Source organism: Molossus molossus, unplaced genomic scaffold (genome assembly GCF_014108415.1).
Source record: "Molossus molossus isolate mMolMol1 unplaced genomic scaffold, mMolMol1.p scaffold_m16_p_3, whole genome shotgun sequence".
Lineage (NCBI taxonomy): Eukaryota > Metazoa > Chordata > Mammalia > Chiroptera > Molossidae > Molossus > Molossus molossus.
The window spans coordinates 118238520-118259174 of NW_023425366.1; the positions used below are offsets into that span (position 1 = coordinate 118238520).

The following is a 20655-nucleotide window of genomic DNA, read 5'->3' on the forward strand; positions in this document are numbered from 1 at the left end:
TGCTCTAATCGCTGAGCAAAACCAGCCGTGGTGAAAGTGTCTTTTTTTTTTGAAAGTGTCTTTTTAAAGCCATAACAAAACCATATGGGCCTCAAGGCAACCAAAAAATGTCATCCTGAGGTTCGATTTTATCTGCTGAATTTCAGATGAAAGTATCTCTGGTGGTTTTTTGTGCCAGTGGCTGGGAGTGGAGCTGTTAGACACTTGGTGTTGGGATGTTGACATTTCAGGCTCCCGGTGGGAATGAGGTGGGAACTGTGGAGAATGGCCTCTGAGCTCACTCATTTCTCTCCCCAAGCTGAAGACCGCCTGTCAGAGAAGGAGATGGAAGACCTGCTGGCTTGGATGAGAAATGTGCTGGGATCGCGTGTCACCAATGTGAAGGTGAGGTCTTCTGGAGTCAGGCCACCATTTTGCTCCATGGCTCCAATGACCACCCAGCTGGCTAGCCTGCTGTCTCTGAGTTGCTGGCCTGGTGGAAGGTCTTCCAGTGGCAGTTGAAGCTTTGGTATGTGGGCGAGACTAGGAGTGTCACTGCCACTTCTGCATATGAGCTTACATGTGTGTAACCTCATGTACCCAGGGATGTTGCTGGAGCAGAACAGGCAAGCTGGGATGATTTGTTTCCTCCATTTTATAGAGCCAGGTAGAGCCATTTTCACTGAGAAAGGGAAAGCTGAGCAGCCAGTGGCCTGGTGGGCAAGTAGACGCAGAGAAGAGGGGTCCCCAAATGGCCACCCCAAAGCCATTCTGGTCCAGGCAGCAGAAAGCTGTGGTGGCATAGGCCATAAGGGGTTCCACCCCAGCCCTTGGGGAGCTTACAGCTGGGGTTCTTTTTGGGGAAGGGGCTTCAGAGAGGTAGAAACAGGTCCAGCTCAGAGCTACAGAGAAAGCCAGCCACTAGAGAACAGGTACACAGTGCAGGGTCACTGGCTCAGGAACAATCCAAGAGTTACTCCAAGGGACAGGCAGGTGTGCAGCATGGGGATGGCCAAGAGCAAAGGCGGGTGGGTTGGGGTGGCTTTGTAGGAGTTAGCGCAGGACTCTGAGGAGGAGGGATGGGCTCAGGTAGAAAGAGGAGACTCCTGGTAGGAGCATGGAGAATCAACGCAAGCAGCCGGGATTTCTGTATGTAACACGTTCACTGTGTCCACTCTTTACGATAGAGACTCATTTAAGCCTCAGATGACTGTGAGGGAGGTAGAATTATCATCCACCTCCTGTGAAGGAGGCGGAGTACATCCCCAGGTCATACAGCTAGGACCTCTTGGAGCTGGATTTGAGTTGGAGCTCAGGTTCTACTCAGTACCATGCTGCCAGGAAGGGCGGGCCCAGAAGGCTTAGTAGAGTCTCTGGTGTGAGTTAGGCCAGAAACCTGTGGGGTGGGCGAGGGGGAAGACTTGGTCAGGGAGAGGGGTTGTGACTGCCTGCTGGGGAAAGATGTATTCATGATGAAGTCAGATTATAGGGAGCCACAGAAAGGGGGTGAGTGAGAGTGATGTCTGCAGGAAGGAGGCTCCAGCCATCTGAAAGGATGGGATTGTGGGGAGGGACTGCAGAGAGATTGGGGAGAGGCTAGGCCTGGGGAAATGGAACAGTCGGGCCTAGATGGTCTTAGACAGTTGGTGTTGGACTTGGCATTGGCCCCTGTGGAGGAGAGAGGTGCAGATGACACCAGGTGAGATGGACCTTGGACAGTAATTGACACATTAGAAACTGTTGGCTTTGGGGGACAGAAGGGGGAGGCCCCATGCAGGATGCTGTTCCAGGAACTTGATGCGGGGCAGCAGTCAGGCTCTCTTCTTGTTAGTGGATAATTGGGAGGGAGGGCTGAGGGTTCATCCCTGGAGACCTGTTCTCCCTTGTCTTCTGGGGAAGCTTCACACCTGGTCAATTGCCAGCCCAGGATCCCTCACTCCAGGGTCCCTCTCACCCCTGGCCTTGCTTACAGGTGACTCTTCGACTGGACACCCACCCTGCCATGATCACTGTGCTGGAGATGGGGGCTGCCCGGCACTTCCTGCGCATGCAGCAGCTGGCCAAGACCCAAGAGGAGCGCGCTCAGCTCTTGCAGCCCACCCTAGAGGTCAACCCCAGGTAAGGCTGCCGGACCTGTGGGCCCTCGATGCCCAGGAACAGCATGCTTGTTTCTGACCTGCCAGGTACTCCTTTAAAATTGTGTTTTTATTCATAACACATAGGAAAAGCACATAAAGCTTATACATACAGGACTCGAGTAATTAAACTATTCATTTTAACTTTAAACTATACTCATGTAAAGTTTAAAAAAACCAACCCTAAACCTTGTTGGCCCTCTGATGCTCCCAATTTTCTCGCCATTAGAATTTTGTCAGTCTTAGGTAACCATAGTCCTGACTTGTGATGATCATTGCTTTATGGTCAATTTGTGCATCCTTCATATGCTTGGTTTTGCCTGTTTATGTAAAGTCTTATTTTCTTCACATAGTGTGTGAGAGGCCTCTGTTCCTATGGAGGGTGGCTGTGCCTTTTCATGGCTGAGTAATATTCATGGGTTGAATCTGCCTCAGCAAATTAGACTGACATTCAGGTAGTTTCTGTTTGGGGCTGTTGGGAACAGGTTACTCTGAACATGCATTTATCCTCAGAGGGAGAGGGAGAGGGGAAGAGAGACACATCAATGGGAGAGAGACACATTGAGTGGTTGCCACCCACATGACCCCTATTGGGGCTGGGGACAAACTACAACCGAGGTACGCGCTCTTAGCGGGACCCGAATTTGGGACTCTGGTCCGCGGGCCGACGCTCTAGCCGCTGAGCCAAACAGGTCAGGGCGCACCGAACATTCTTGTCCCTGTCTCACGTGCATATGTGAGTCTCTCTGTGTTGTGTGCCCAGGCATGAAGCTGCCATATGCTTAGCTGGGCTGGGTCATGCCAAGCTGCTTCCAGAGTGCTGGTGCCAGCTCCCCCCAGAAGAACGTGAGAACTCAGAGGTCCCTGTGGCTTTCTCATGACACATCTTCTAAGACTTTATTCTTTTTCCTGTTGGGTTATTTTTTAAAAAATTGATTTATAGTTTATTATATACTTTATCAGTTACAGATCTCTATCTTTTCGCATACATTAAGATGTCTCATGATGAGAAGTTCTCAATATTATCAGATTCATACATTTTTGTTAGGTGCTCTTTTGGGTCTTAAGAAATCTTATCACCAGAATCATGAATTTATTTTGTCTCTCTCTCCAGCGATCCAAATTGCCTTCTCCGTCATAGAGTATCAATTGTCTATATACAGTGTCTGGTCTGTAGGTCTGTCTTTAGCAGTACTGCACTGTTTTAACCACTCAGCTTTCCCTGCAAAGCCTTCACATTCAAAAGTGACTGCTCCCCTTAATTTCCTACAAGGATGTCTTGGCTACTCTAGGTCTGGGATTTGTTCCATACTTACTTTTATTTATGAATTTTATGTTAGATTTAAAGTATAAAATTAAACTTTTATTGTAAAATATATATATATATATATTAATTTAGGAAAAGTTTCACTTTTAATTAACGGTCTCTTTATCCAAGCACCAACATAAATGCCTTTTTAGATATTAAATTCTTTCTTTCCTTTCATTGTTCAGTTATTTTAATTTTGGTACTTACTGCATTTTCTAATAACACGAGTTTTGCTTTCTTTGGGTATACAATGAAGCATATGGCAGTGATTATTTACATCTAATTTTTATGTGCCTTTTTTATACTAGACTGCCCTATTGCACATTTTTGAATGTTCTGATAACTCCAGCATCTCAGAAGTTAGAGGCTCTTGTGCTGGGTGCACAGCCCTGAGCTCCCTTCTGGGGGTTTCTGTTGCAGGCACACGCTGATCAAGAAGCTCAGCCAGCTGAGAGAGAGTGAGCCTGATCTGGCCCAGCTGCTTGTCGATCAGGTGAGTCTCCTGGAAACTGGCTGAGAGTACGAGGAGGGGGCTGCCAGTTCTGCGAGCCTGTATCTCCAAAGTTGGACAGCTCAGTTTCCTCTAGAACCCGGCTCCCATCAACAAGGTTACCACCCTGCCTTTCAGATCTATGAGAACGCCATGATTGCAGCAGGGCTTATTGATGACCCCCGATCCATGGTGGACCGCCTGAACAACCTGCTCGTCAAGGCCCTGGAGCGACACTGATGGTGAAGGCTGGACTCTGTTGCCAGGGCTGCAGTGTAGCCGTTGTGAGAGCCCCACACCTTCTGTGCACTGTTAGGGTCTCAGCGGAGGGGACAGTGGAACTGTGTTCCTCTGTCATGGGAAGGAATGACTAGATGCCACCAAAGAGAATAGCCCTCTTTGAGCTTTATTTACTTAAATTAAAAGGTGTTTAATCTAAGTATTGGACTCTGTGTGCATACTGACAGGGTAAGTTACTCTGGTAACACAACCTCATGCTTACCAGTGAGAAAAGGCCAACTTTCCATCCCCTTCCTCAAGCTGTACAGGGGGAGAGTGGGGCACTGATCCTGTGCTCAGGGAACTTGCACTGGTTTCCTAAACTCCACCCCCAGAACAGGATCAGCCGTCGTCTTCAGTGTCACCTCCACCGGGTAATGGTCACTGATGGCTTGGGCCTAGGGAGAAACATGCAGTCAACTCAGGGATGCCCATGTGACAGTACTCCCTGAGGGCCAGGACTTGTACCCAGATACTGGACTCTGTCACATCTGCCTGCGAAGAGGTTCCCAGGGCTGTGAACAAGTGGTTCGTTGAAGTCCTGTGGGTCCAGATCTCACTCCACCCCTGTGTCCTAAGCCCCCATTAGAGCTACAGCCTGTAAAGAATGGTCACATACAGTGTGGTTGTCCAGTCCATACGCAGCTTGGAAGTCAAAGGGACCAGCTGAGTCAGGAACAATGGCATGTTGGAGCAGAGTTCCGGCAACCACAATCCTGCAGTGCCAGACACAAGAAAACCCACTTTAGGCCACTGTTTGGCTCCATGCATTTAAACCTCAGATCCCAGCAAGTCTTCTCCCTACAAGCTGAGGGACCTGAGCACCTCATCAGCCCAGGTACCTGGCCTTCACTGCCTCGCCTCCAAATGAGGAACCTGCAGGAGCCAGCGCCCATCTGGTCTATATGGCCCTTAGGTGAAGTCCCCCCCCAAAGGCCAGGACCAGACTTGTACTTGGCCAGAGTCAGGTCTGGGTGTGCCAAAAGTGGGCACCACAGGCTGACTTATATACCTGAGACTACTCGGAGGAAAAAACTAGTATTGTATTATCCCTACATTCCTAAAATTAAGGAATGCTGTTTTTTATCCTACTTTCTTATGTGGTTCAAAGCTCAGGAGGGTGACTGTCTCCTCAAAGGTCTTGGGAACCATTTCTGAAGCTGGACCAAGATGAAAATCACAGCTGCGTATGGAGGTGTCCCCATCCCTACCTTGGGCCTGCAGAACCCACTGTGGGTACAGACCCTGCTCACCTGTCATAGGCGCAGTGCGTGGACGTAACAGTAGTGTCGGCGGTGTCAGGAATCAGCCACTGGAAGCCTGGGGTTGTGCGCAGGCGGATGGATGACCAATGTGAAGGGGTTACGTAGCTGCAGCCAGCGTTGAAATCACCCATCAACATGATGTCCTATTGGGAGACACCAGCTGATTGGCCCAGGGATAGAACAGGGCCCTCAGGAGCTCAATCCAATGTGTGAGGCCTCACCTCCATGTCCCACTTCTGCCGGACATCCAGGTAGACATCGTAGAGAGAGTCGATCTCAGATACTGCATCCAAAGGGGCTGCATGCAGGGGGATGATGGCAAACTCCTTGACCTCTATGGAGAAGGTGATTGTGCTAAGCAAGGAGGTGGGGGGATGGTTTGGGGGGTAGTACTGGTCCAAGGGTACATTGGCCTGGCTCAGTCATATGTTTAGGACTGGGATGGAGGACACATGAGACAGTCCTTGGGGGAAGGGTGGGCATTTCCCTAAGTAACTTAAAAATAAGACCAAAGCACTAGGGATGGGGAGGGCACCAAGCTCCCCAAAGGGGTGCATGGTGGGAGCATAATGTGATGTGGGTCTTCAGAGTGTCTGGGAAGGGTCAGGTAGGTCTCCCTTGGCCAGGCAAGGCAGAGGAGCCTATGGCAGCAGCACTCACGGGTGAATGGGGAGGAGAACTTGACAACAGCTGGCTCTCGGCTGAAGGTATCGTTCCCACAGGGCTCGCAGCCATCGTCATACTGGTAGCTGTCCAGCACTGACACCTGGTCAGGTCTGCAGAAGGCCAGGCCAGAGGGTACTTAACCTGGGGCTAGGGCACTGCCTTATCTCGCTAAACCCACCTGTTGCTGCAGGCAGAGGGCCCAGTCTAAGTTCAGATATCACACAGACCCATCAGCCCAGAGCTCCTGCCCGTGCATGTCCTCTTGCCCAGATGGTGAGGACTTGGAGCATAGCAAGCACCTGAGAGGGTGGGCAGCCCAATTTGGACCCTGCTCTGTGGCCTCCAGTTCTTGCCTCAACACCTGGAGGAGAGGCTCACAGGCTTTCTAGCCACATCCCCACCCCCGCTTCTGTCAGCAACCTTGGAAGAGGCGACCTCATCTCGGCACCTGTTTTTTTACCTGAACACGAAGAGGTAGCGCTCCTTATAGCTGCTGCGCCCCAGTGGCTCACTGACTACGTAGTGATAGGTGTTGGGGTCATCCCTAGATTGAGGAAACAAATGTACCAGTCAGGGGACATCCTGCCACCTACAGCAGGGTTCCTACCCACATCAGTGGCATCATGCCCCTGAAGGGATGGTCACTGTCCCCATGTGCTTCCCCAGGACCCTGCCACCTTCACGCACTGATTGAGTCTGTCCAGCAGCTTCCCCACCGCCGTCAACTGGCTGTCTCTGACCTCCTGGACCAGGGCAATGTCATAGCGACTCAGGATCTAGGGACAGGGCCATAGTGGTATTGAGCAGGGACAAGCAGGGACAAGCTGCCCACTCCAGGTCCCCACAGGAGCCAAGCTGCTATTCCCAGGGTGCTTTCACATCAGTTTGGCCCGCATCCTGATGTCAGCCATGGCAGTGACAAGGGCCCCATCCCCACAGCTGACGGGGCTGAGCGCCCTCAGGACTGACCAGTGTTCCCAGGGCCAGGCCAGCCTGTCCCTACCTGCACAATGTAGTTGGCGAGGGTGGCATTGGACATCTTGGTTTCCCCGAAGGTCCGGATGTTGAAGGCTGCTATTCTCAGGGGCAGGGCCATGTGTAGCACACCAGCCAGGGTGAGCAACACCCCCATCAGCCTGGCACCCTTCATTCTGTAGGAGGAGGGACATTTTCCTGTGGGTCTGGGTTAGCAGAGACAGTGCCCTATCTTCCCTCAGAGTCCAGCTGTGTGGAGCAAGGGGAGTCCAAGGCTGAGCAACTGTCTTCATGGGCAGTGCTGAGCAGTCAAGTGAGTCTCAACCCTCTCGCCAGTGTCCATAAAGCCAGACAGCAGTGCCAAGGAAAGGACCCTCGGGGCTTCTTACCCCTCCACCCACCAGAAGACAAGCCCCTGTAAGGGTCACCAGGCTGAGGAGGCACTCTAGTGGTGGGACTGGCTCACTGCCCTCCCTGCTCCAGGCATCCGCCTGTCTAGGGCTCTTCTCAGGCTTGGTGCTGACCCTCCAACTGGCCACAAGTCACACAGCTCTTGGGGCACTAGACACACTCACCTGAAACGCGACTTTCTCCAAAGATGATGGGAATTCTGCCAAGAACCAGGAATTGCTATTCTCTGATACCAATGTTCTTTTGTTGCTTTTAAGAAAAAATTTACAAAGGGAAGTCTATTAAGAAACACAGCTGAGAGGTCCACGCAGAGCTGTTACAGTTCTGAATCCCCACACGGAATGCTCATTCCACCTGGGGTTTTAAAGGTTTGGGCAGTTGTGACCTTTCCGGAGGCATCACCCGAAGGACACAGAACAGTGGCACTGCTTGTGTGGCTCTCCTGTGCAGGTGAGTGGTTGGCATGTGTTTATTTTAACAGAAACAGGTTCTTGGTGCTGTAAAAACAGCACCTGATGATATTTGCACTTAGTTTTAAAAAGTCTTATAATTGGGCCAAAGGCTTGTGTGTCCTTCACACATGCTGCTCTCCCAGGGATGGGGAGCAGGTGTGCTCTGGAGGGAGGAGTCCTGGCTGCATTCCGATATGCAGGACTTGAGATGACCTTGGAGCCAGTGGTCAAGGCCAGACACCCCAAATTGCATGTTGCAAATAGAGCCCATAGTGGCTACTCTCTGGCTCGGGCACACCAGGTCTACCAATCCCAACCCCTGCTTTTTCTTTTTTACTCCTCACCCGAGGACATTTTTCCATTTTTTGTTCAGATAGAGTGGGAGGGAGAGAGAGAGAGAGAGAGAAACATCGACGTGAAAGGGACACATCGAGTGGTTGCCACCCACACGACCCAACCAGGGCCGGGGATAAACTGCAACCGAGGTACATGCCCTTAGCAGGAACCAAACCCAGGTCTTGCTGGACCACAGGCCGACACTCTAACCGCTGAGCCAAACTGGCCAGGACCCAACCCCTGCTTCTTAATCCACTAGCTGTGAGGGCTGCAGGCAACTTGGCTAGAAGCTGGGGCTCTATGGGGTACATATGCGATGCAGCATTGGGAGCTGCAGATCTTTGGTGCCAGGAAGGGGCAAGGACTGCCCACCTCAGTTGCCGGCAGGAAAAGAACCTGTGCATTCCATGCTCAGGTGACCCGAGTCACAAGGACACTGTTAGGCAGCAACTGAGGGTTCATGACAGGTCCTGAGTCTAGTCATTTCTTTTTGGAATCCTTTCCTTTCCCATTTATATTCATTTCTTGTGGCTGCTGTAACAAGCCATCACAAACTTGGTGGCTTAAAATAATAAATTTGTTCTCTAACAATTTTAGAGAGCAGAGTCCAAAATCCATTTCATTGAGCTGAAATCAAGGTGTTGCAGGGTTTGCACTCCCTCCAGAGGCTCTATAGGAGGGTCCTTTCTGCCTCTTCAGCTTCTGGGGGCTCCTGGTAGTCTTAGCTTGTGGCCATCTCTCTCCAGTCTCTGCCTCCATCTTCATGCTGCCTTCTCTGTGTCAATTTTCCCTCTGCCCCCTCTCAGAAAGATACAGGTGATTGAATTTAAGGTCCTCCCTGATAATCCAGGACCATCTTCCCATCTGAAGATCCCTTAATCACATCTTCAAAGTCCTTTTTTGCCATGTAAATTTCAGATTCCAGGTTTCAGGAATTAGGACATGTATGCCTTTTAGGGTGCCATTACACAGCCCACCACCCCATCCAAGGGGGCCCTGACCATGTGGGGAGGGCCGGGTCCCTCCCTGGGATGGAAGGGTCTCCCTATGTGAAGGTAGGTGCAGGGCTGCGGGGGACTAGAGGTTCGGAGCAAGGGTGGCTTGAGGGCAGCAGTCAGTAGGGACCAAGGTCTATGTCAAAAGTGCCACAGATCAGGCCAGCTGGTCATGAAGCAGGAGGATGCAGAGGGGATTAAAAACAGTGAAGTTAAGTAAATCAACTTCACAAGACCAGAACCTCCTGAAGTAATGAAAACATGCTGACAGATGGCTCTGGCTGTCAGCACAAATGCTAATCAGCTCATGTGTCCCTTGATAAGACATCTGTAAGATGAAATCAGGTGGCCTGGTCCTCCGGTTTCCAGGATCCCCATTGCAGCCTTTTGCAAAGGTTTGATTGCTGATTCTCCATTTTCCAATCCCCAAGGCTGGGATAGCTTGCCTTCTTTTTCTGTTTTAAAATCCTCACTCAAGGATATGCTTATTGAGAGAGAGAAGGACACAGAATAGGGGCACTGCCTGTGTGGCTCTGCATCCTCCTGCTTCATGACTTTGGAGAGAGAGGAAGGGAGAGAGAAACACTGATGTGAGTAGAACTGATCAGCTGCCTACTGTACACACACCCCAACTGGGGACTGAACCCGCAACCTAGGTATGTGCCCTGACCAGGAATCAAACCCACAACTCTTTGGTGTACAGGACGGTGCTCCCACCAACTAAGCCATCCAGCCAGGGCTGGGATAGTTTTGAGCCTGTCAGTATCCATATGCCAACCACAAAGCAACACATTGACCTAGATCCCTTTCTTTCATGATTTTCTTTCCTGGGCACACTTGCCAGACCTTTTGAAGGGAGTAAGTAAGCAAACCTAGAGGTGGGTCCTGGTCCAGTGTTTGAACAGACATGGAACACTGACCACAGGTGGTACAGTCATGGCTCACACTGTGGGTACCTGGTCCCTCCAGTTCTCAGCACATGGGACACAGGCACCTCTCAGCACCCCTGCCCTCCTTTAAACCAAATGCTGCCCCTTTTGCTCTGGGGAGCTTCCAGCCGCAGTCCCTGCCCTCTTCCCAACACACCAGAAGAAAAGTTCCAATCTTGGCCCCACTGGCACAGAATGCCAAGTTTTGTTGCCATGTTGGCTGCCCTCAGAGATGGGTCCACACGAGAGGCAGCACAGCCCGGGGAAGAGCCTAGCCCAGGAGTCAGGGATTTGGGACCTGGAACAGGTTCACCCACTGCACCTCCAACTACTTTGAGCCCCAGTATCTTCATCTATAAAAAGCGGAATAAAACCGCCCTGGCCGGTTTGGCTCAGAGGTTAGAGTGTCCAGAGAGACCCGGGTTTGGTTCCTGCTAAGGTCATGTACCTTGGTTGTAGTTTGTCCCTGGCCCTGGTTGGGTCTTGCGGGTGGCAACCACTCGATGTGTCCCTTTCATGTCAATGTTTCTCTCTCTCTCTCCCTCCCTCCCACTCTATCTGAACAAAAAATGGGAAAATATCCTCGGGTGAGAATTAAAAAAAGGGAAATAAAACCATCACTGCTTTCAATGGATATAACATTATTCTACAGAAGAATCATTTCACATCTCATTAAAAATCCGTCTATCCCTAAGAACAATAACCCTCTCAGATGGTGTCTTTCCATCACGCTTTTAACTTTCTCTCGTGGACCTCTTTTCTATTTCTATTTCAGCTGTTGCTATGTAACAAGCAACCCCAAAATTCAATGTGTACAATATGCTTTTCTTCCTCACTCATAGGCCCACAGATCAGCTGGGAGAGCTCTGTTCCCTGGACCCCTTCTGGGGCCAGGCTAAAGGGGCTGCAGCTACCCAGGGCATGCTCATCTAACGGGAAATTTCCATAGGGGTAAACAAATACATGATCTTTCATCTTGGTATTTGCATGTTTCTTCCCACCTTCTCGGTTTTTGCCAGCCACAGGGCCAAGTCCAACACCAATGGTGGGAGTCAGGGGTATACTCCACCTGTACTGGGTCCCACACTGGAGATGCAGAAGGGGTGCCAGGGGAGGAAAGGGGTGCTTCTGGCATTTTTCAAAGTCACATCAGTAAGAAAATGGGCACTGATAGCAGACCACTTTCTCTGGTTATGGTGAGCTATTTTTTTATGTGTTTTTTTTATCCTCACCCCAGGACATTTTTCCATTTTTTTGTTCAGATAGAGTGGGAGGGAGAGAGAGAAAGAGAAACATTGACGTGAAAGGGACACATCGAGTGGCTGCCACCCACACGACCCAACCAGGGCCGGGGACAAACTGCAACCGAGGTATGTGCCCTTAGCGGAAACAACCCAGGTCTCTCCAGACCACAGGCCGATGCTCTAACTGCTGAGCCAAACCAGCCAGGGCTTTATATGTCTTTTAAAAATTGATTTTTTAGAGAGAGAGGAGTGGAGAGAGAGCTAGAAACATGGATGTGAGGAAGAAACATTGATCGGCTGCCTCCTGCATGCCCCCTACTGGGGATCGAGCCTGCAACCCAGGCATGTGCCCTGACTGGGAATTGAACTGGGACCTTTAGTCAAGGGATGATGCTTAATCCACTGAGCGATACCAGCTGGGCTGGTGGTGAGCTATTTTTACATTAACCCTGAGAGTCTGCTATGTTCTTTGGTTAAACACGTTCCAGATACTGGTAGGGGAAACAGTACATCACAACAAAGTTAGAGCCAGTCTTGAACTCTGATGTGGCTGACATCAAAGGATAAAGAAAAAATCCTCTAAGCACTGAGGCTGGGAACAAATGGCTTCAAGGACACCTGACACGTGCTGGCTGTGGGGCTCTAAGCGATAAGAGTGCCATGAGAACTTGTGACCTGTCCCTTAGAGCTGTGGGCACCCGTGTGTGGCCCAGGGGAGAGGGATGTCCACAGATGCAGAGAAAAAAGGGTGGGGCACAGAGTTCTGGTTCCCAAAAGTGTGCTGAGGCACCCTGGCCCCACATGAACTCGGGCACCATAGGATACCTTTTACTTTGAGGGGAACAGTGATTCTCAACATTTTTGGACACCTCATTGTTTCAACATATCTTGCTACATCCCTTTCCATGACTTCATGTCTCTGCAAAGCTAGGTTTCTGGCAGTTATTGAAAAAGCAAATACTATGTGAAATCAGTGTGGAACAGGCAACAAGAGTGACAGCATTCTATCTGATTCCAAGACTTAAAAACCCAACAGGTACACATCCAGTTGTAATTGTGGTTACTTAAAAATGAAATGAAGCCCTGGCTGCTTTGGCTCAGTGATTAGAGCGTCGGCCTGTGGTCCAGAGAGACCCGGGTTTGGTTCCTGCTAAGGGCATGAACCTCGGTTGCAGTTTGTCCCGGCTCTGGTTGGGTCGTGCGGGTGGCAGCCACTCGATGTGTCCCTTTCACATCGATGTTTCTCTCTCTCTCTAACTCCCACTCTATCTGAACAAAAAATGGAAAAATGTCCTCAGGTGAGGATTTAAAAAAAAAAAAAAGAAAGAAATGAAATAAAGGAAATTTCTCTTTAAATATATATGTATTACTTTTCCAAATGTCTACTGTAAGTAGCTAGGACATAAATACTTACTAAATCGTTTGGACTCATCTAATAAATGAAACTTTAGGTATTTCTTTTGGCCTACGGGTCCCTTAAAATACTGAACCTTAAGCAAGGGTGCTCTGAACTGAGAATGTTTGGGATTTAACAAACAGAGGGGTATACCTGCATTACTAGATCATATATCTTACTATACTGATATACCTTCTTTTCTGGCCTTCATCATTTATAACTTACTAAATATCTTGTCACAAAGAAGTTTTCAAATCTACAAGCTGCTAATGAGATGAATAATTTCAGCCGTGGCCAGTTTGTCTCAGCGGTTGGAGCATCGGCCTGCAGTCCAGAGATGAATACTTTCAAGTCTAACACTTTAATAGATTAAACATCTCAATTGTGTTTAAATGCATGAGAGTTCATACTGATGTAAAAAATTCAACAGTCACCTTTGGGAGATAGATTGCAAGGGAACCAACTTGTTATTCTGAAAACTGGCAAACAAAGTCAAAGAATTAAGAACCTACTCTGCCTTTCCTACATATATGGCACCACCAAGACAAATTTCTTTTTATGGAGGAGTTTCCAGCTAAACAATGAGGAATAACTGGGAGAATTTGAGATTCTGCAATTTGCAACCCTTAACCTAGGCACAGATTATCAATGACTACAACCAGCCTCCGGATCAGAGAACACAAGAGCACTTAGGAATAAGCTTGCCAAGACCATCCTGTATCTGATCAAACCTCTAGGGGCAGAAGCTCATGGTCACAAGCATTATGGGGACACAGCACAACCCAGACTTTGGGAAACTACAGGACCAGGGTGGTCTCACCAATAAATTTAAAGGGGGGGAAAAAAAAAAGAGTGAGAATAAGAGAAGAGGAACTAACAGATTAAAAAAAACTTGAGCCCTGGCCTGTTTGGCTCAGCGTTTAGAGCATCGGCCTGCAGACCAAAGAGTCACGGGTTTGATTCCGGTCAAGGGCACATGCCTCAGTTGCGGTTTGATCCTTGGCCCTGGTCGGGGTTGTACGGGAGGCAACCAGTCAATGTGTCTCTCTCACATTGATGTTTCTCTCTCTCCCTCTGTCTCTCTGCCCCCACGACCACCCATCTGAAGATAAAGGGAAAAAAATGTCCTCAGGTGAGGATTAAAAACAAAACAAAATTGTTGCTTAACAAATCATTTAAGATGCACTCAGGGAAATTCAAACACTGATCTGGTAAATAATGAAATTATTAGATTTTTAGATTTTGGTAATGTCATTATGGTTACACTTTCAATGACCCTTTGATTTCAATGTCACACTGAAATATTTAAGAATTAAATGATACAATGCCTGGGATTTGCTTCAAAATGTTGGCCCTGAAGTTGGGTAGTGAGTACATGAAGGTTCATTATACTAGTCTCTATTTTTGAGTATTTTGAAAATTTTAATTAAAAATTTTTTATAAATAAAACATTTTACAAATCATGCAACTGAATACAATGCATCATTCAAAAATGAGGTAAAAAGTTAATATTAAAAAATAAAGTCAGCCTGGCTGGTATGGCTCAGTGGTTGAGTGTTGACCAAGAGGTTGCTGGTTCTATTCCCAGTCAGGGCACATGCCCAGGTTGTGGGCCCAATCCCCAGTGGGGGCATGTAGGAGGCGGCCAATCAATGTTCTCTCTCATTGATGTTTCTATTTCTCCATCTCCCTTCCTCTCTCTCTAAAAATCAATGAAGAAAAAAAAATGAAGTCACTCAAAATGCTTTAAATGCCCCGTTTTGCACATCTCACTGTGAGGAGCAGGGCTAGGCTTTAGGAAAGGCCAGCCAGTTGGCTTGGGGTGAGGGACAAGGGAGGCCAAAGCAGAAGGGATGGTGGGGTGGGGAGAGCTGCAGCCTTAGGACAGGAATTCGTGGCAAAATGGCTGTGATAAGAAAGGATTTCAAATTGGCAGAAATTGTGGGTTGACAGACAATGATCAGCTGTCAAGTTCTAAGGGTCAGTGGTTTTCCATCTGCTCAGGAAATACTCCCGACTCTCCTTTGAGGTGAGGCAGGACATCTCCACTCAACTTCAATAGGCTTCGTAAACTTGTACAGCAGAATCAAACTTCAGACTGAGTTCCTAGTTGCACCCCCACTATGGCCCAGCCTCCATCCAGATGCTCAGATACCCAATACTATTCTGGGTCCCTGTCCCAAATGCACACCGAGTCTGTACTCCTCCGGGTTCTGCAGCCACCAATTGGTTCTTCCCTGAATATATGCAAAGCCTCCCAGTGATCACCCAACACATCTTGTGAACATGAAATCAGATCATGTTATTCCCCTGCTTAAAATCTGTCATTGGTTTCTCACTGTCCTTAAGATGAAAGCTGGTGCCTACTAAGACCTGAGCAATTCTAGTGCAGGGCATCCACTCTGCCTGGAGGGCCAGGGAGACCTTGTCATTCCCATTTCAGCTCAAATGTCACTTCTTCAGGGAGGTTGTTCTCTCCACATCTACATGGTCCCAGTGTCATTTTTTTCATGACCCTTATCACTTTTATTTATCTTAATATGTTTGCTCTTACTTGTTTATACTCATTTAAGGCCTGCCTCTGGACTAGACAGAACACAAGCCCCATGGGAGAAGAGACCTTGTCCATCTTGTCCATGAAACTGCCCCATACCTAAAAGAGTGCCTGAAACAGAGGAGGTGCTCCACAGACAAAAGCTGAATGCAGCAGGATCATGCGCGCGCTTACTTCCTCCTTCCCGCCTTCCTGGGCAGCCCTCCTGGCTACATAGAGAGAATGTCCCTTCCTACTGAAGAATGTCCTTGGACCATCCTGAAGGAACACAGCACAGCCTCCTGTCCTGAAGCACGAGGCACACTGCAGGGCATCCACGTGGCCCCTGGGCACCTGGCTTGAGCTGACCAGAAGCTCCCTGGAACTGATGGCTATTATGGCCCCACACATGCCTCCTATCAGCCAGGCTCCACCCATTATTTCTCCTTTCCCCTCAGGAGTTTGCTAACCCCACAGAGAACAGAGGGCAAAGGAGCTTCTATCCTTTACTACAGATCAAGTTGATGTCTTTGCTCTGACATTGCTTTAATGCATGTCAATCAACCTGTTTGGGTCAGCAGTCATCTCTCAACTCAGCACACTGGCCTTGGTCCAGCCACAAATTACTAGCCCTCATGAATTTATTTCTGTTCATTATAAAGAAACCATTAACCCAGGATGGAAAATTTCTCAGAGCAGACGTCTGAACTGCTACAATCCAAAACGGCTTCACAGTCACGGCTTCAGCAGTCCCTGCTTCCTCACCCCTCGCCATGCCTGTGCCCAGCACGTCAGTGGAACAGGTGGCACTTGAGTTCCACAGTGCATGAGGCCTGAGCAACAATGTATGCGCCCCCTTTGTAAATCACAGACAAGCTTCTATTCATTCCCCAATCACCCTGCCCCTCAATGCTACTTTTCTGCACTCTACATTCAGGCAAAGCAAAGGCATTTTCTTTTTTTTAAAAAGATTATTTTTCTTTATTGATTTGAGAGAGAGAAGAAGGGAGAGGGAGAGAGAGAGAGAGAAACACCAATGAGACAGAACATTGATTGGTTGCCTCCTGCATTCCCCCACTGGGGATATAGCCCACAACCTGGGCATGTGCCCTGACCGGGAATCAAACCGGCGACCTCTTGGTGCATGGGTCGACACTCAGCCACTGAGCCACACCAGGTGGGCACAAAGGCATTTTCTAAGGTATATTTTTATTTATTTATATATATATTTTTATTTTTTTTATCCTCACCCAAGGACATTTTTCCATTTTTTGTTCAGATAGAGTGGGAGGGAGAGAGAGGAAGGGAGAGGGAGAGGGAGAAAGAGAGAGAGAGAGAGAGAGAGAGAGAGAGAGAGAACCATCGACGTGAAAGTGACACATCGAGTGGCTGCCTCCCGTACGACCCAACCAGGGCCGGGGACAAACTACAATCGAGGTACATGCCCCTACTGGGAACTGAACCTGAGTCTCTCTGGACCGCAGGCTGACGCTGTAACTGCTAAGCAAAACCGGCCAGGGCTCTAAAGTATATTTTGAAGTTAGCAGCACATCATTAGCTTTAGCTCATGAGTACAAACACTCTCGTGTGCCTGATAATAAACTCAAGGCCCTCCTTTAAAGATTTCATTCATCACAGAACTCTACTGACTGGACTCCCAATGTGCTAGTAATGTTTCCAACAAGGCTGGAAAATTTTCCCCAAATTTCCAACCTCTTCTGTCTCACCCAAGTACAAAAAGCCTTTTCACCAGCATCCCCTCTCCACCCAAGGCTGAGATTCTACAGAAGGGGTGAGCAGGACCCTGAAGGGCCAGGACAAGGAAGCTCACTTGATAGTGCCAGCTGGTCGTAGAGTCTGCAGGAATGTTTACTATTTATCTGTCTTTTAGTTCACTAATCCCCACTTCAGTTGACTCTAAGTGCTGTTAAATCCACCTACTGAGTTTTTTTTTTTTATTTACTTATTTATTTATTTAATCCTCACTCGAGGACATTTTTTCATTTTTTGTTCAGATAGAGTGGGAGGGAGAGAGGAGAGAGAGAGAAAGAAACATCGATGTGAAAGGGATACATTGAGTGGCTGCCACCCACACGACCCAACCATGGCCGGGGACAAACTGCAACGGAGGTACATGCCCTTAGCGGGAACCGAACCCAGGTTTCTCTGGACCGCAGGCCGACGCTCTAACCGCTGAGCCAAACTGGCCAGGCCAGTTTTATTTATTTTTTTGATCTATAAACTGATTTCAATTTTGTATGCAAAAGGTGTTTTCAAAAGAATCTACAATTAAATAACAGCTATGTTTCACTCATTTCATGATTACAGTAGTCCCCTTTTTGGAGGTGAGGTCAAACCTCTTTTTTCCTTTTATGTCCATATTTTAAACCAGAATCCTATACAAACTCTCAACCAAAGTTTACACCAAAATCCCAAATATATCATACATTTCTTCAGCTGTGATTTTTGTAAGACAAATTTCTTATATACAAAATCTGATTTACTTCAAATAAAAGTCAAATGTTCACCCTCTTGGCCACTTGCATTGCCATCTGGCTAGGCTGATGTGCTTACTGCAGCAAACACTGGAATTCCTCCTTATTCCTTACTCCTCTGGAGCTTGCTCAGCTTTGAGCTCAACACAGTGTTATCATACTTTTGTTAATTTTTTTTTTGTTTGTTTGTTCAGGTAGAGTGGGAGGGAGAGAGAGGAACAGAGAGAGAGAGAGAAACATCGATGTGAAAGGAACACATCGAGTGGCTGCCACCTGCACGACCGACCAGGGCCGGGGACAAACTGCAACCGAGGTACGCGCCCTTAGCGGGAACCGAACCTGGGTCTCTCAGGACCGCAGGCCAACGCTCTAACCGCTGAGCCAAACCGGCCAGGGCCTTTTGTTAATTTTTTATAAAATCCAATTCTCTGTGAAACTCTTCATCATATTTACTTTATTGTGCTAATCGGTTATTTTGAAGTCCATGTCTGACAGTTCCAATACCTTAATCTCTAGTGGGTGTATCACCTCTTCCCACCCCCAGTCAGTCCTGTTTCTCAGTACGCCTAGTAACTTGACTGTCAGGCATTATGTATGACAGAATGGTGGAGAGTCAGGATGATGTCTCCCTCCAGGGTGGGCAGCAGAGGGGGGCAGGCCACCACAGGCCAGTTGGTGGCTCAGCTGAAACTGAGCTCATCTGCAGTCCTTATGAAGTCCAATCTACCTGTGGCTTGCCTCTACTTCCAGAGTGCCACCCCCAAGATCCCAGCTGAGAGTCTGGCATATTTCTTAGGGTCATTCCTCCTTGACAGTCCTTGCACCATGAAACTGCCAAAAATCCTGTTGTGCTTTTTAGCCACTTTCTGCTTCTCTTGCCTAAGCAATGTCATCGGCAAATGCCTCGAGAGAAACTGCTGTCAACTTCACTTTTTTGGTCCCCTTCTTTGCAGGAATCTTAGTCCTCAGGTTCTGATTCCTCAGCAGGCCCAAACCCCCAGCTTAGTCTTCCCAGCCCTGCAAAATTGTGTGGAGACCCTCTAGCTTCTCTGTCTCTTAGCAGCCATCTGTGCCCAGCCCTGAGGGGAAAAGCTAGTGCAGGCAGTAAGGCTTACCTCCTTGAGCTCCCCTCTGAATCATGGCTGCTGGAGTGACTCTTCAGACCTTCAAGCTAATGCCTTCTGAATTATGGCCAGTTCTTTGAGTCTTCAGCAGGCAGTGGTCTACTGCAAGCTACTCCATGGTCAGAAGCAGTTTGTTTTCATTACCTGGAATGAGTAAGTAAAATGGAGAGTTGGAAAGGACGTGGGTTGATGTCCAACTAGCCTAGGCCATATGGACATCTCTGAGCTACAAATGTCCCATGCAGAGGTGGGCAGCCAATGAGAAAGCCAGAAGGGACACAGACCATTCCCCTCTGCCCGACCAACAGCCTCCAGGACTGAAGGCCTCTGTATGCTCATCTGAACATTTGTCCTCATCAGTCCAGTCCTAAAAGTGAAGATGGCACAGTGCTAAAACATGAAAATTCTACATGTCAGAAGCTCATCCTACAACTCCTTAGAGAACAAGAGCATCTGTCCTCAGCTCAGGTCTATTACCTCACTCCTGGAGAAGATGTGAGCCCTGTGGACTGCCAGCACCAGGGCTACATCCTTTTTTGGGACTCTGCCCCCTTGGCCAAATGGGCAATGATGGTTTCAGACGGATAGTGCTGGTCTCTGAGAACTGCACCTTGTTCAGCTACATTGGTTGTCCCATTTAAGTGTGAGCATCTCACACAAGGGGAGTTGACTTGGTCCTCTCTGATGAATGAGTGAAGGGACAGGCTTCTGTCACTGGGCCAGTCTCTTCTCCCTCCATGTCCCAAATCCTGGTGGGATAGAGGCATGTAACCAAGGGAGATAAGGGAGCACCAAAGTTACAGTTCCTAACAGGAGGGGAGGAAGGCTCTCCATGGACTAAGGAGCCTTCAAAGCTATATTCAAGTAAGGCCTGCCCAGAAAGCAGAGCTCAGACACTCTGCTCTGTCATGGAGGTCCCAGGGGACCCCAGAGTGGAGTGGCATGGGCTTATCACTATGGAAAGAAAGGGAGTGCTCATGCCCAAGCACAGCAGAACCTTCATATGGGCAAACGGCTCTAGGAACTGATACAGTGCCACCCCACAACACAGTAGCCACCACAGCTCTCACCACAGAGCCTTGTGCCTGAGTCCCAAAAGTGGGCATTTTTCCAACTCTGCCCACTCCTTTCTGGATGAATCAGCTGGGGAGGGCTGGTCCCACTGTATTCCCCACATCCCTTGGTCACCATGTGCACTATTCCCCACTGTCTGCTCACTTTCCATGCTCTGAGTATCCTTGTACCTCTGCAGGACAGAGGTGATGTGACCTAGCAGTGGGGAGGGCATTACAATACTCAAGCTCTCCTGAATGCTTCTCCCTGAACCACCATGGGAAGCCATGAGCTGTAATATTCCTATAGCTAAATTCTTCTCTTGGGAGAAGGGACATGTGTAGTGAGAGTCTGTGGGAGGCTCGGGTATGTGAAGGGAAAGGCTCCTACTGAACCATCTCCCAGTGCCTCAGCCTTCCCCTTAACCGCCCTCAAGAACAGTCGCCTTGTCAGGCCTGCCATCAGCAAAGGATGTTGTCCTTGTCCTGCCCCAGCTGAGGGGGCTCCCCACAGTGTCTGCCTATGCTGGGCCCTTGGTGGGCAGACACAGGGCCCTGCTTCCAACCTCTACTCAGAGGTCTGGGCACTG

At 48.8% G+C, this 20655-nt stretch overlaps 2 protein-coding genes across 2 annotated transcripts in view; one reads left to right on the top strand and one right to left on the bottom strand.

Annotated features, from left to right (window-relative positions):
• TRAP1 (TNF receptor associated protein 1) overlaps positions 1-4336 on the top strand; it is a 47737-nt gene extending 43401 nt beyond the window's left edge. The window contains exons 15-18 of the mRNA XM_036280239.1: positions 299-384; positions 1952-2097; positions 3844-3916; positions 4052-4336. Coding sequence (XP_036136132.1) covers positions 299-384; positions 1952-2097; positions 3844-3916; positions 4052-4153 — 407 coding nt within the window. The 3' untranslated portion in view covers positions 4154-4336. The remainder of the gene's footprint in view (positions 1-298; positions 385-1951; positions 2098-3843; positions 3917-4051) is intronic.
• An 85-nt stretch (positions 4337-4421) lies between these two features.
• On the bottom strand, positions 4422-19604 carry DNASE1 (deoxyribonuclease 1). The gene is made up of 11 exons (XM_036280428.1): positions 19491-19604; positions 19005-19157; positions 7674-7758; positions 7127-7274; positions 6811-6899; positions 6584-6667; positions 6118-6233; positions 5679-5791; positions 5446-5600; positions 4812-4908; positions 4422-4590 (listed from the first exon to the last, which is right to left on the bottom strand). Exons 2-11 carry the CDS (start codon positions 19027-19029, stop codon positions 4489-4491), a joined length of 1014 nt encoding a protein of 337 aa, XP_036136321.1. The 5' UTR covers positions 19030-19157; positions 19491-19604; the 3' UTR covers positions 4422-4488.
• Between the last annotated feature and the right edge of the window lie 1051 nt (positions 19605-20655).

Excerpts from the sequence above, each read along its gene's own strand:
- DNASE1 (XM_036280428.1), bottom strand. The coding sequence starts at position 19,029 with ATGATTCAGAGGGGAGCTCAAGGAG. Across the intron at positions 6,234-6,583 it reads CGCTACCTCTTCGTGTTCAG|ACCTGACCAGGTGTCAGTGC; the intron begins GTAAAAAAACAG and ends GGCCTTCTGCAG. Across the intron at positions 4,909-5,445 it reads ACGCACTGCGCCTATGACAG|GATTGTGGTTGCCGGAACTC; the intron begins GTGAGCAGGGTC and ends CTGGCACTGCAG.